Source organism: Sinocyclocheilus rhinocerous, unplaced genomic scaffold (assembly GCF_001515625.1).
Source record: "Sinocyclocheilus rhinocerous isolate Xijiao unplaced genomic scaffold, SAMN03320098_v1.1 scaffold323, whole genome shotgun sequence".
Classification (NCBI taxonomy): domain Eukaryota; kingdom Metazoa; phylum Chordata; class Actinopteri; order Cypriniformes; family Cyprinidae; genus Sinocyclocheilus; species Sinocyclocheilus rhinocerous.
Genome location: NW_015643640.1, coordinates 1452046 through 1468057, shown reverse-complemented (window position 1 = coordinate 1468057; position 16012 = coordinate 1452046). Strand labels below are relative to the sequence as shown.

General features: G+C 36.4%; 3 protein-coding genes across 3 annotated transcripts; 1 reads left to right on the top strand and 2 right to left on the bottom strand.

Moving 5' to 3' along the window:
• The first annotated feature begins 206 nt into the window (after window positions 1-206).
• LOC107757595 (cyclin-dependent kinase 4 inhibitor B-like) lies at window positions 207-2700 on the top strand. The gene is made up of 2 exons (XM_016575114.1): window positions 207-540; window positions 2349-2700. The coding sequence occupies exons 1-2, from the start codon at window positions 397-399 to the stop codon at window positions 2598-2600; spliced, it is 396 nt and encodes a 131-aa protein (XP_016430600.1). The 5' UTR covers window positions 207-396; the 3' UTR covers window positions 2601-2700.
• A 1608-nt stretch (window positions 2701-4308) lies between these two features.
• Window positions 4309-12601, bottom strand: LOC107757575 (S-methyl-5'-thioadenosine phosphorylase-like). Its single transcript, XM_016575093.1, has 8 exons — window positions 12569-12601; window positions 11489-11575; window positions 11006-11064; window positions 10738-10905; window positions 9331-9433; window positions 8612-8851; window positions 4758-4880; window positions 4309-4688 (listed from the first exon to the last, which is right to left on the bottom strand). The coding sequence occupies exons 1-8, from the start codon at window positions 12599-12601 to the stop codon at window positions 4650-4652; spliced, it is 852 nt and encodes a 283-aa protein (XP_016430579.1). The 3' UTR covers window positions 4309-4649.
• Window positions 12602-12725: 124 nt separating this feature from the next.
• LOC107757574 (E3 ubiquitin-protein ligase Topors-like) lies at window positions 12726-14519 on the bottom strand. The gene is made up of 3 exons (XM_016575092.1): window positions 14508-14519; window positions 12955-14086; window positions 12726-12733 (listed from the first exon to the last, which is right to left on the bottom strand). The coding sequence occupies exons 1-3, from the start codon at window positions 14517-14519 to the stop codon at window positions 12726-12728; spliced, it is 1152 nt and encodes a 383-aa protein (XP_016430578.1).
• Window positions 14520-16012: the final 1493 nt, after the last annotated feature.

Here is a 16012-nt window from a genome sequence, read left to right as displayed (position 1 = left end):
AAAGAATACTCGTTCGTTCTCGTGATAGTTCCTTTAATATCTTTAAAAGCAGTTTTTAGAACATGAACAGAATCTCTGCTCGCTGCTTCACTGTGTCACTGCAGCAGCAGCAGCAGCAGCCGAGTCTTCCTGGGTCAGCTGCTTGAGTGCGCATGCGCAGAACACGCACGACTGCAGCACGCTTGCCGTGACGCTCATAACAGAGCAGGCAAGTCCGAACATATATCTCTCAGCCTGTGATAAACATTAGACACAGCACCTTTATAAACGAGCCGATTTAACGCGTTTACGCAGCTCTGAGGACAATTAAAATACAATGTGAAGTGTGAATATTTTCTCAGCAGACTATCATCCTCATTGCTTTGAGCTGTCAACGCGAAATTCTTCAGAGGATTGATGATGAAGATGATGAAGATGATGCACGCCGAGGAGGAACTGAGCAAAGCAGCCGCGACTGGAGACACGGAGCGTGTTCGGGGTTTACTCTCTAACGGAGTGAATGTGAACGGCGTGAACAGATTCGGAAGAACACCCATACAGGTAGGTTTTCAGACATGTCTAAAGAATAAAGAAGATATGCGATATTAAATATAAAAATACAAAGGCACTTAAGAAAATATTGTCCAAAAGGGCAAATTATTGCATGTTATAAAACTTTTTAAAATTTACTTCAATTTAATATTTACACTAATTGCAAACATTTTCTACATATTTAGACTATAATGCACGTTTACATTATACATGTAATTCTAATAACTTTTAATTATGTTGCTGAAAAATCTATTTTAGTTTTATTAATTCGCACAATGTATTAGAATATGATTCATATTTTAAAAAATGTGTATAGTATATACTTATAGGTGTAGCTATTTGGAAGTGTCTAAGCCTGAAACATTTCTAGTAAATGGCCAGGCATGTTTATCCTCGTAGAATAAAAAGTATCACATCCTTGCTGTTTTATTTGTCTTAAATTTAATATATAGTTGCGACTTTTTAGCAACACTGTCACTCACAAAAGACGATGTAGAATCATGTGCTTCAAAATAAAAAAATGTATCCCATTCTATTAATTGTAGCCTACTTTAAAAGAGTGTTTCAACGTCGCAAAAAAAAAAAAAACACACAAAACAATTAATTACATGTGCTTCATGTGATAATTATAATAACAACATTTCATATAATAAACTTATCTGATAACAGAAGGTTAGCTCAAGTAGAAAAATCCTTACAAAACCCGGTTACCATGTTTTACAGTGTTCTCTGATCAATTCTTTAGAGAAGCCAGCTGTTACAGGTATAATAATAATAATCCAGCACTTCAGACTCTGTGGCCATCACAGAAAGTGCAGATAGTCTTTTTAGAGCTCAGCTCATTTTTCATTCACTTATATTTAATTTACAAAATCATTTTCAAATGTTTTACTTCCTTCAAAGAAAGTTGTAAAAATGGTGTTTACAATGAGTGCATGGTCTTGTTTGCAATTACATTTACAGTGCTTAACACATGTATTAGATGTAAGGTTTGTGCCACAGCTGCGCTATAAACTATAGCAGTATGATTACCAAAATTATTTTTTTTATGTTTCTGTTTAAGCTCTTTAGTCACAGTCGTGTTTCTAATGCAGAAATATAATTACTGTTGGGATTGAATGGATTCAAAGACAGATTGCACAAAAGTTTAACAAAAAGCTAATATTTGGGAACAACTAGAAACTATTTGGAAGTCAATAACAACAGAAACTGTGGAAAAGTGCATAAAAACAATGCCAGCAAGAATGCAAAGGAGGCCATGCAAAATATGCATTTTTTTGGTTATTATGTGTGAATAAAGACTATTTGGTTGTTTCTGCTTGTTATTTGCCTAATAAATGACAATACCGTTTTTAGTTTTAAACAGGTTTTTGACAGGTGGTCTAATAGATGTGTTAAGCACTGTATAGTTTTGTGAGCGGAGGCATGAAGGAGGCAAGTGCTATCTGTTTGAGTAATATTTGGGCGTCCAAACGAAAATTGTAGATTAGTTTAGACCTATTTTCAGGCTGATTGGTAAGATAAGTGAAATATTTTAATCTTTTAACGAAATATGTTCATGATTATCACAAAGCGCACGTGCAGACTCATGGATACGCACGCAACTAAAAGCAGTATCAAGTCATAATAAAACCATAAAACAAATGTTACAACATGAGCAGTTATATTATTTAAATAATTTAGTTTGTAAAGCCTACAATATGCACTACAATGTTCTTACCGAACGAAAAAAAATCTCTTCCTCAGTGATTGACAAGCTATTATCAAGGCTTTGATAACATGTATAGTATATATAAAGGAGCATCTTCCTCCCGCAGGTGATGATGATGGGTAACACACCTGTGGCTCGCCTGCTGCTGGAGTATGGAGCAGATCCTAATGTGGCTGATCCCGGGACTGGAAGCACTCCTTTGCACGATGCAGCCAGAACCGGATTCACGGACACAGTGCGGCTTTTAATCCGCTTTAAAGCCGACCCCAGCGCAGCAGATCACAGCCAGTTACGAGCCGTGGATGTGGCGCTGCAGACTGGCCATGTGGGCGTGGCTGAACTGCTCAGAAGTATTTAAACGCTAAAGGTTTTTTTTGTTTTGTTACATATTTATCACATAATATGAAAGGTTTATTTTAAAACGTAAAGGAATAAGCGCAGCGGTTAGTTAATGTACTTGATATATTTGTAATCAAATAATTGTAATTTATATGCTATTGGGAGTATTAAACATTTAAAGTATCTTTAGTTTCCTTTGTTAATTTTTGGTCATTTTTAATACATGCGGCAACAATGTATCATGGAAAGAAACCTCAACTTGAAGTCTGTAGAATTAATGACGATGTCAGCCTATCTAGACACAGCATTAGTCTATATGGCTAATAGATAAAAAAAAAAATAATGTAACACATCCAAAATATTTGATAGTAACTTAGCATGGTGAATGATGTGGCTAAATAGAGTCAAATCGAGAAAAGATAACGAAGTCATCCGTTTTCTGAGTTTGCGCTCAACGCAACGTGATTTACATAAAATACTAATATTTCTCAGTTCTCTCTCTTTTTTTTTGTTGTAAATAAGATATTTTCGTTAAGATTATGATGTTTTATGATAAATGCAACTCTCTATATGCCACCACACAAACTTAAAAAAGAACTTTTGTTCTTCATAACGCGTAAACTGGGTTCTGTCGAGCATCGCCGCGCCAACTTTGAGTGCAAAGATATATTAATCTTGTGCGGGAAGTAAAGTGTGTTGTTATTATTGATGTCATTTTTTACGCAAATCTTATTGATTACACAATTTTACCACCTCCTGCTGCTGCTGCAAAAAAAAAACTGTGCGAAATACAGATGCAGGTACTATGAAAGAATTCAGCTAAATAAATAAAATAAAATACCAAATTTAATATTATAAAGCTCGATTTTGCATAGTGCAAAAGACAAATGTAAAGAGAATCTACGCAACGTGATTTACATAAAATACTAATATTTCTCAGTTCTCTCTCTTTTTTTTTGTTGTAAATAAGATATTTTCGTTAAGATTATGATGTTTTATGATAAATGCAACTCTCTATATGCCACCACACAAACTTAAAAAAGAACTTTTGTTCTTCATAACGCGTAAACTGGGTTCTGTCGAGCATCGCCGCGCCAACTTTGAGTGCAAAGATATATTAATCTTGTGCGGGTAGTAAAGTGTGTTGTTATTATTGATGTCATTTTTTACGCAAATCTTATTGATTACACAATTTTACCTCCTGCTGCTGCTGCAAAAAAAAAAACTGTGCGAAATACAGATGCAGGTACTATGAAAGAGTTCAGCTAAATAAATAAAATAAAATACCAAATTTAATATTATAAAGCTCGATTTTGCATAGTGCAAAAGACAAATGTAAAGAGAATCTGTTCATTTGAGAGTTTGTCTTTAAAGAGATGGACTGCTACACATTACTCAGGATACAGTAAAGCTGGAAACACGCAGAAAGGAACAGAAAAGAATTAGAATTGGATCCGAAATCAGTCAGACTTTCTCTCTTTTGAAAGCAGAAATATTATAAAAGCAACATGATACACAGAGATCTGTTCAGATTGCTGGAGGCAAAAACACTGAACAGAAAAATGCAGGAGTTTTTTTCTTCTTCTTCTGACAAGCAACCAAAGTTTAGCAGATTTTGTAACAAATATGCATCTGTTCTTCACAAAACTCTGGAAGAGTAAATGTGCTGCTGGCTCAAAATGCACCAGGGGTGTGACACGATGAATAATAACCCACACAATCTGCATTGAGAAAACAGCATACATTTATTTGTTTTTAAGAGAGACCTATTTAGTTTTATATCCAACCAAAAATACTTGTATTTTGATTTATATCCAAGGTACTTCATGGAGTAACAACACTACTGCTAGTATTAAAAGGCACTGAAAAACAATGATAATCAAAAGATCCTGTCCTCTGGCAATGCTTCCATGCATAATACTAATTGTATTTTTAGACACTATTATGGAAGGAAAAATAACAGCCATGGCTGACAAACAACCCCCCTGTATTTTTTATTTAGGGTAATACTGATAAGAATGTGACACATGTTTGCAGATACATGATGGCTTCTCAGTGTCCCGGTGCTTTAATGTTTGGGCAACATCACTGAAGACTGTGACATCAGCTGAAAAACAAATATCATGTTATATTATATAAAAGCATACATTCGAACAAATCTGAGCTTTAAACTCACTTTATGTGCATTTATTGTGCTCTCCCAGTCCATCTGACAGATCTGCGGGATTGCTGTGAGTAGGATGCTGCTCGCTTTATTTGCATTCTCTTTCATGGTTTTCAGAACATTGTCCACACACACCTGGAATAAACAATAATAATAATAATGTGGCTACGTTTGGTATATGCAGGTTTTAAAAATATGTAGGAAAAAATACAAATAGTGGCACATTGAAAGCATGGACCGGCAAGAGATCATAAACTTTTAGGACATGACTGGCCAGAAAAAGAGCAATGCATTATGAATTTAAAATGATTGCATCTATTCTTAAAAAAATAAAACAAAACAGATATCAGACTGCTACGTCTCTATGAGTCTATGTGGCTTCACAGATAAGGTTGTCATGAGTCAAGTTAAAACTGAAATTGGAAGACATTCTACACACAAGCAACAGATGACTATTGTCTCTAATTAATGCCAGACTTCGTCAAGAGTTACATTGTGTGTTCAAATTCTGCAGAGGACAATGAATCTACAGCCAGCCTACTGAATCAAGACAGCAACCAGAAAAATCCATGTGATCAAGAAGGAAAACTGAACTACAGACAATTTTTTAATCACCAATGTTCGCCTTTAGAGGATCTGACTAATTTGTTGGCAGCAAAATATGTGTGATTGTGTGTGCATGAGTCAGAGAGAGACTGAGAATCCGGGACAGAGACGGAAGGATGTGGTGAAGCAACTCGGAAACTCAAGAAGGAGGACTCTGAACTGCGAGGGGAAGCAAACACTGCAGCAAACTACCAGCCTAAAACACATATCCTATAACAACCCTTCTACATCTGATAACATATAAACAACTTTGAACACATTTGCCTTTTATGATGTCCTTTCTCTGAAATGGCATCAAAAAAATATAGTTTCAAAATGCATACGGTCTAGATAGAAAGAAAATGAAAAACCACTCTAATAACAAGAGGCTTTTATGTGGCAATAAGGCAATGGATTTCACAGGAAACTGCATACACACATCATTCGCATTTGTTGTCAAAGCGAAACCAGGAAAATTCCCCATCCGTAATTCAAAAGTGCAAACCTCCAGGGAATCACCAGTTTAAAAAACAAACAAACATTTGTCCATCTGCTCTGATAAAATGTCTTGTGCCACACACATTCATCAGCACAGAGAAGCAGAGCAAAAGTGCAACCAAAACAACGGGATTTTGCAAGAACTTTTATTTTTGTAACTGCCTAGAAGCCCAAAGGTTACTTAGAGTAGCTTTAAAAAACATATCAGTTCATTTATTAATCAGGCCATATTATATATAGAAAAAATAAATCAATAAATGTAGGTTAAATGTGACAGGAATATAGTTATTTAATATCTTTAAGTTTAATATTTGCCATGCATTAGTTATTTTTTTTCTCTTTTTGATTGAAAAAACAACTTTAATCATGATTACAAGATGGAAAAGAATGTTAATGCATGACCTGTGCATGAACTTCAAATCTCTATACCGTTCTAGCATGCGATCCTTGTGAATCTGTGTATTTTGGCACAGTTTCAGATTCTTGGTGAATAAAAATAGACTGCAGTTGAAACACTGTCCATTCACTCATCTGAGGAAATCTTACGCCTTGTCTTTCCCCGCACACACTGATGAGTGCCTCCTGTGCAGGGTTTGTTTGGTCTGTGTGGGAGTAACATCAGAAGCGTGCAGCTGTGCATGTACAGCGAAAAACAACTACTGGCATGAACTCAAGTGACTTTAACCCTCTGCTGTTGTTCGGTCATTTTAGACCGGAATTCTTTTTTTTTTTTTGGTCAAATTTTAAAAATCGCTACTTCATCAGAATGGTACGAAACGAGCTAAGTGACCACAAACAACAATAATAATAATAAAAATCATGGACTTGATTCGAAAACGCTAAATGGTCATTAAAAAAATAGTCACACTTGTGTTGTTCACGGTCAAAAATGACCGCCATTGGAAATGAATGGGAAATACACAAAGATACAGAGAATTCTTTGTGTGTACAATCTACAAATCATTCACGATGCAAAAAAAAAAAAGTGCACAGCAATGAAGGGGTGACATTCTAAAATATCAAGAGTGCATGTATTCAGGTTTAAGTCCCCACCAGAATAGAAAAACAGGTACAATTATATATACACACACACACACACACAAATGAACTGGTGTGGCTGTAACAATATGGCAAAATAGAGCCAGAAGACTCAAATAAGAGACTGAAATCAGATTGATAAACCTCTGATAAAGCATTCCTGTTCATTTTTGTTGAACTCTGATGTTATGTGTAATAAAATGTCTTTCTTTGTGTTCAGGTTTGACTGTAGTAAAATTAATGCAAAAACTGACATTTCAAATCAACATTTAAAATGTATAAACCTTTTCTATAGAGCTCTGTAGGAATCTAGTGGCTAAACCACAGAATTTCAATGCTTTCTTTCACTCCCACCAGATGGAACTAATCTGCCTTCAAAAATTGGATTTTAAAGGCATTGTCTCCATTTTAACATGAAATACTGCCATAATTGAAAAGTAATATAAAAATATTAGAAAAATTTTTTTTTTGTATTATTTTCAATGGGGGAAAAAAAAATCATAATTATTGCATAAATAACCTAACCCTAAACATTCAATCACAGCTGGAGCACCAACATGAACTTCAACATCTGCCCTGGCCAGACAAATCACCTTAAATATTATTAAAAAACAGTGCTAAGTAGATTACGGTACTTGCAATTGTAGTCCGTTACTGATTACAGATTACACAACAACGATTTTAGTAAATTACGTAATGCATCAAATTACACATTTTAGGTAATATAATCGAACTACTTTTTGATTACTTCTAGATTACTTGTGACCTAACTCATTTATCACATTGCACATAAACAGGATAATATTATACTATACCGTATTTATATAAAAATACAAAGAGAAAGAAAATATATTCCATTCGTTGTTAACTACAACATGAAGTGCATTAAACATTACATTACTGAAAGACAAAAGCCTTCCAAAGACATGGTTAAATAACCCATTGAGTGATAATTCACATAAAAATGATATTCTGAGCTGGAGACTATTTAAAAATTATACAAGAGTATTCTAAGGTTGGAAGCTGTATTAAAGGCAGATGGTGGTAAAACACCTTTATAAAGAAATATTGCCTATTTCCCACATGTTCACATTATTTGACAAAGGAGAATACCCTTGGATATCCCGAAAAACAGGTCTTGTCATATTTATCTGCCAGATAATGCATTATAAGTAACGTGAGCTATGTAATCAGATTACTTTTTTCTTTTAAATTTACGATGAAATATTGGAGTTACTTCTTTAAATAAGTAACACAAGTTACTTTGTTTCCCCATGCATTGACTGACAGCTCTCCTGTCCTCATGTCGAGAGAGACAGAGACTCTTCCTTCAGTCTGAGGCTTATTCATTTCACTTTTGGTCTGAAAGGCCCTTTAGAGCTGCCAAAAATATAACTTTTGGGGGTTTTGTTATTAAAAACAAATAAGCATGCCAAGCCCGAGTGACCAAAAGTAAAGCAAAAGTAATGCATTACTTTCCATAAGTAACACAATTAGCTACTTTTTCATGGAGTAACACAATATTGTAACTAGGGTTGTAACTACATTCCAAAAATCCCTGGAATATTCCAAAAAATCCTGGCAAGTTTCCAAAATTTCTGGAATGTTTCCGAAATTTACTGGAAATGTTCCCACCTTTTTGCAACCCTAATTGTAACGCATTACTTTCCCCAACACTGTCTGTCAGTCCCCGAAATATGGTTATGTAGGTAAACACACACAGACTGAGGTTTCTATGGGCTCACCGCCTCTTCGTGCTCTTTCCAGCAGTCATAATCAGTTGCCATTGCAATACTAGCATAGCACAGCCCGGCCTCCTTGGCAAGAACCACCTCAGGGACTGTGGTCATGTTGATAACATCAGCGCCCCACTGTCTGAACATGAGGCTCTCTGCCCTAGAGGAGAAACGAGGACCCTCTATGGTCACCATTGTCCCTCGGGGGTGACACTTCACACCGAGTCCCTGCGCAACCTCCAGGAGCACCTACAAGAGCAGGTAAGACAAAGGTGAACAGAGTAAGAATAAAGCAATAAGCCCTAAGAAGCCGTGGTTTACAGTGAATTTATAACAGCTAAGGGAAGTTGTTAAGCACGAGTTATAATATATACCCCCTTAACTGTTATAAATTCACTGTAAACCACGGCTTCACGGGGCTTATTGCTTTTATAAAACGGTTATTCCATATACGTAGTAAGGTTTCACAAAATAAAACAGAGCAAATAAAGTGTAATGATATTAATAAAAACAGTATTCTTCCACCAAACAATGTAGCTCCTCAGAAACAGTTGTGGTTGCAACAAAGTGGTTGCCGAGCAACAGACAGACGTAAACAAAGGTGTATGTTACTTTGTAGAGTCATTTACAACAGCTTCGAACGCGGCTCAGCCAATCAGAATCAAGCACCGGAACTATCTGTTTTATAATATGGGATATCGGATAGAGAGCTGGGAAACGTCACTGACCTCTCTAGTCTTGCTGCAGAAAGGGTCAGCCATAGGGATGTGACACACACCTGTGGGGCTGGTGGGCTGCCCGTCATAGAACGTCTGAACACGCTTCGCTGTCCTTGAATTCAGCGAGGTGTGGGACATTTTGGCGTGGAAATTAAGAAGAAAAGGAAATATGAATATGCACCAAACTCAAGAAGCAAGCAAGTGTCACACAGCAGTCTGTACTCATGCCCTCAAGTTCAGGGTGGTTCTTAAAATCATACAGACAAATCTTCACTTCTACAATGAATGAAGCATCATCAACGGGTTTGAAGTTTGATAATAATCCAACAGCACCAAAAGCAGGATTTTGAGACCTATCCAAAGACCTATTATGGCAGCAGTATGTGTATACGCAAAGAAAATAATGTTCAAATTTTACGCCCGTTTGTGTTAATCGACAGACGTATCTGTGGAAGCTTGTTTCCGCCACTCAGTAAAAATAAAAAAGGTAATTGCATCAGAATTGTGAGATATAAACTTGCAATTTGTACTTTTATATAAGCTTGCAATTGTTAGTTATAAAGTCTGAATTTCGTGATGCAAAGTCGCAATTACTTTGTTTTTTATTTTAATTCAGTGACGGAAACAGGCTTCCATTGGTACCTTCTCTCAAAGTTTTTCTGACATTCAGCTAAAATATACTTTATGTTCCTCCATAAACATTTTTCTCTAGTAAAATTAATATTAAATGGATATGGAGATGCTAAAAGCTAAAAAAAAAAAAAATCACTCCTGGCTACAGTTTTGCTCAAAATCAAATCAAATGTAGGCTTACTGTCTTCCATGAATATTAATGTTGATTATTATTTTTAAAAAGTAGCATGTCATTGAATGCCAAATAACAGATTTGAGTTGGACTGTTAGAATATCTTTATCTTTAATTTCCAAGGGAGCACAAAAGCTGTGTGAAAAACAGCAAAGACGACACATGTTCCCAGGGTCCTATGTTTCAAGGGCCCTATGTTCCTGGGGTCCCCTCATTTATATTGCGCATATAAACACATGACAAAGCATGCTATGTTCCTAAGGTTTGGATTAGGGTTCGAATAATATAGGAACATACTCATTTTATAACAATATTTGAAAGTGACAGAGTTGGAGAAAAAGAAACACATTCATAAATCCTGATCCACACTCTTTAACCGTTAATGCACATTGTACGGCAACTGTCATAAAAAAGGACTCTGTAGGCATTGCAATGAACTGACTTTTCTTGAAACAAACTTCTTCCACTAGCAAGTTTCAGCTCGTCTCGTCGTGAAGCTTTGGTTTAAATTCGACTTAAATAAATGCCTTCAACAAAGGATATCTCACTGTCTGCTTACAGTATTGTTGAGTAGCTCCGTATTTCCTCCAATCGTTAAACTGAACACTAACCGATCAATAAACTGGTCAATCAAAACGATGTCCCCAGGCTGGATGTCTTCTCTGAGAGAACCACATGCTGTTGTGACTAACAGATGAGTGCAGCCCGCTTCCTTCAAGGCCCAAATATTGGCCTGGTAATTCACATTTGTGGGCATTATGGTGTGTTGTCTCCCATGCCTTGCAGAAGGGGAAAAGTTAATGCAAAATAAATATAAAAACCAGCAGATATTTCAAGTGTAAGTCAAAACATTGTATACTGTATTGTATATACCCCCACCTTGCAAGAAGCACACAATCAACATTCTTTATTTTGCCCAAAATCAGCGCATCAGATGGCTGTCGAAAGAGAGGAGGAAACGTGAATGAATAAATACACTTCTGGCTCTGTCTGTCAGCTGTTAATATATTATGGTGACCAAGCAAACCAAGATTAGCATTTTTTTCAACTTCTCAGTTTAATTAAAGCAAATGCACATGTGACCCTGGAGCACAAAACCAGTCATAAGTGTCAATTTTTCAAAATTGATGTATGGTGTATAAAATCTTTCCATTGATGTATGGTTTGTTAGGATCAGACAATATTTTATAAAAGAAAAATCTATAATTTTGACCCATACAATGTATTGTTGGCTATTGCTACAAATATACTCCAGCGACTTAACACTGCTTTTGTGCTCCAGGCTCACATATTCATTTCCAAATGTGCTGCAATAATCATGCATGCTAGAAAGTACAGCAGACACAATGCAGAGACACTCACCTTTCCAAATGGAGTGACTACATACCGTTCTGTCCTCCCCTCCAGAATATCCGGATCATCGAGACCAGATCCTCCAATTATTCCTATCTATGAGAACATGACAGATTACAGACGTCTCTGGACGTGGGATGGGCGTCTGCAGGGGGTCGATTCAATTCAAACATTTTCAACACTCGCGAATATTAAGAGTGACGCGAAACAAGCAGGATGCACTTGACAGAATTATGTAGAATTGCACTTTTTTTTTTAGTTCTACGTTTCAATCAGGGAGCTGTTAGAGAGTCACTTCATAGTGATTTCATTATTTCAACATGTCAACCACAATATAGGATAGTTGTTTCGTACGTTTTAGATTATATTTTACTGACAAACTGTCACATGAAACGTCTTTGATACAAAGTGAATAAACTGTAGAGAGTATCGTCTGCACAAAACAGTCTGCAATGTTACAATTATTTATACAATTATGTTACAATTATGTCACAAATATAAAAATACAGTGTATATCCTCCTGGGACCCCGACAGCGTTAAAGACTTCTGTCCTCTGTAGAGGACTTTATATTTTAGTGAATTCTCTGAGACCGGTGCTTTTCAGGAGGTTTGATCATAAACACTCCCTCTGCTTGCTCTTTAAATATGACTGATATTGACAGAATTATCAAATGTAGCACTCTTAGGGAAATATGACAATGTTTTGTAATTATAATTTAAATCTGACTAATTTTCAAAATAAATAAACATCTCAGAAAAATGTGATGGGGTTTCAAATTGGAATATGGCTTTTTGTTACAAAACAGGGTGTAATTTTCATACATGTCTTCTGTAGACGACACCAGGACAAACAGCTGTTAATCAGGCATTTTAGGGAAACACAACAAGAAATTATACATCAATATTTTTACGAAACATGAGGTATTTTTATGAAAATGTTGCCAAGTTATTCCTCTCATTATTACACATCTTTTTCATTATGATTTGCCCCAGGAACAAATTAATATGCAAATTAGATGCAATGTATATTGTATAGAATCGGATGGACATTTGACGCACATATTGCAAAATAGTATATCAAATCATACTGTTATATCTTCCATAACATAGTTGAGAATCATCTTTGTGCAGAGTTTGGTTAAAAACAGTCTGAAACCTAAAAACTGATTGGTGAATGAAAAAAATGAAATTTTTTTTTTTTGCCTATGCATGCCTTTTCATGTCTATTTACTTTTTTTTAATAACTCAGTCCTCTACAAAGAGCATAGAATAAAATATGAATAAAATATCTATTTTTTTTGTGTGTGTAATTTTTTTCTCTCTCTATTAGTTTCTTATGCTCCAACCAATGTAATGACATATAAAAATAAATAAATAAAAAAAAAAATTCACAAAACTTTTTTTCTGGTTCTCAGGAGGAAACGCCTAAGCGCCAGTGCGCCCCCTAGAGGAAACCTCGCGTTATGACCGCGACTTCTGTCCTGACGGTTGGAAGAGTTGATTCTAGAATTGCTCCTACAGCGACTTCTGTCCTGACGGTTGGAAGAGTTGATTCTAGAATTGCTCCTAGAGTGATTTCTGTCCTGACGGTTGGAGGAGCTGGGCTTGATTCTAGATCGGCTGCTTGAGTGACTTCTGTCCTGACGGTCCCTGCTTCGCCTTCTACCATGTGATCGAGAACAAGAGCGATGTACACTTCTATAATAGCTGGTGTAGGATGAGCATGTCTCTGTATAACATCTCCTGCTGCCGTCTCTTTGACTGTAATGGCTATATGAATGCCAATATGACGAGGTGTGGCGGCTTGACTCTTTTTCTCGTCTCCGCTTATGCTTTCTCTCTTTAGACAATGGGTGTTTCCTGCCAAGAGAGTAGGAGTGAGTCCTATTGCTGCATAAGGATCCTTCTCTAGATCCCGACAGCTCTCTCTCATGATGCCTTTTGCCACATTTATCTTTTCTTGAGCGAGTAGAGGTGTTCTCAGGCGAGCGAGAGCATCTCGTCGGCCTCCTCTGAGCGTCAGCGGGAGACAAATCAGACTCTGAAGTAAAACGAATGTGTTGGGGTGCTCGATGGCTCTGAGGCTCGGCGTTCTGCTCTGAATGTTCTGAATCAGAGGAAAGCAGGACCAGTTCCGGTGTCCTTTCTGACACTGGCTTAACATGTCCGATAATTATGCAGTCTTCAGCACTGCCAGAGGAATGCTCCTCTTCCACAGCAACAGTGCCAGGATTTCCCGGACGGTCCTGATGTGGCACAGCGGCGACAGACACTACTGCCTCCCCTACGCTACTATCAGAATCCGAGTCCCTCACATGGAAAGGTAACACCTGAGATGGCTCTGAGGAGTAGGATGGCCCTGGGGTCTCATCATCCCATGGTGCTTGGCTTAAAGTCACACTAGGAGTGGCATAATCCTGGGATCCTGACACTAAAGAATCGCTCTCGTCCTCAGAGATGGCGATCACAGAGGTTTCCGAACGGCTGCTCTCTCCAGAGGGCCGAGGCAAGTCGTAAACGGCGCGCTGGTCATACGCCTCCATGTTGAACGGGGACCGAGCAAAGCTAAGAAACTCGTGCAAGAAGTGCTCTAAATATTGGTTACACTTTATTTTAAGGTGTCCTTGTTACAGTGTAATTACTAGTGCTGTCAAGCGATTAATCGCGATTAAAAATAAAAGTTTTTGTTAATATTATGTTAACAAAAACCTTTATTTTGAATGCGATTAATCGCGATTAATCGTTTGACAGCACTAGTAATTATATATTTAAGTACTGAGTGATATTAATTAACTACATGGACTTACTATATGGTTAGGGTTTGGCGTAGGCTTACTTGCATGTAATTATGCATAATTAATTATTATAATAGTAAGTACATGTAACGTGTAACAAGGACACCTTAAAATAAAGTGTTACCTTAATTTTTCCTATTAGTAACAAACTACTTTATGACGGGAGCAACATTATATTGGTATTTTACAATGTTAACAGAATATAAACAAAACTATGCAGTGTCACACTGACTTCTGAGTTCATTTAAGCACAATAAGTACATTTCTATAATAAACAGAAACGTAGGGAAAAAAGAGAAAGAAAACATCTCCTTCAAAATGTTTTTAAACTTACTGTTTTATGTATTTGTTGAAACTTTGGGAGTAAGTTACTCAGATCCTCTGAACTCTACTGAGCTTAAGTATCCGGAACAAACAAAAGAACATTTATAATTTTAATAACGCTTTACAGAATCCACAAAAACACGTTGAGCTGAATCTCATGTAACTTACTGCCTAACAAACCAGTGCCGCTTCAAAGACCAAGTCACGATATTTCACGTTATTGCTCCGAATGCGAATATAAAAAGCGTTTAATAACGACCAGAAACTATACGACTTCTCTCAGGCGGTCGATCGTGACGTAACAAAACAAGAACATTTCGGAAGTGACGCGCTGTCAAACTTTCGGAACTTCCTGTTTTTCACTTCAAAATAAAAGCCCTTCAACCATGCGCCAGACAAAAAGTGAATAAAATTTGAAGCGTTAATTATGTATCAGAGAAGCAGTTCCTTCTAGATATGGTTTATGATTTTAATTTCATAATTTTAAAATACTAAAACACTCAAACAATTCTGAGAACTGTTGATTAAAATAGCAACGGCAAAGCTGGAGGAGCATTTAATTATTCTAATATTCAAACAAGTAGAATTTAATAGTTCACTGCTGCTTTTTTTTTTTTTTTTTTAATCATCTAATTATTTGTTTTATTTGACATTTAATGCACTGAATTGTGATAATTTTTAAATAAAAATCATGCCATAACAAATGTATAAGACTAAATGTGTCATTTAAAGAATGTTACTCTTGGCTTTTCATTGTTTTTAATTAAAATAATACATGACTCTTCTTGCACGTGAGATCTATGACACTAAATAATAATCATAATAATAATAATAATAAAAAGATTAAATTAGCTTAATTTCAATGACCAAAATGTACCCAAAAGGGTGTCTTACTGTCACTTAAAGGCACAGGAAAAGCATTCAGAATCTGTAGAATTAATTTTATTGACATAGTATACACAGAAACATGTTAATTTTACAACCAGCGCTGACAACCATGTCTACAGTGAACATAAACTGGCATCTTCAGTGATGACCATGACTGTCTGCTTCAAGAAGATCTGGGACAACTTCTCCTGTTTCCAATATAGTGTCTCCCTGAAAAACATACACATGCAAAGAAGGTGTGCATGAGAACATACATAAACATCAAAATTAATGATTATTTGAAGGTAATTTACAAAACTCCTTTTGATTATACACACACACACACACACACACACACACACACAGACACAGACACAGACACACACAGAAACACACACACACAGACACACACAGAAACACACACACAGACACACACACACACACACACACACACACACACAGACAGACACACACACACACACACACACACACACACACAGACAGACACACACACACACACACACACACACACACACAGACACAGAC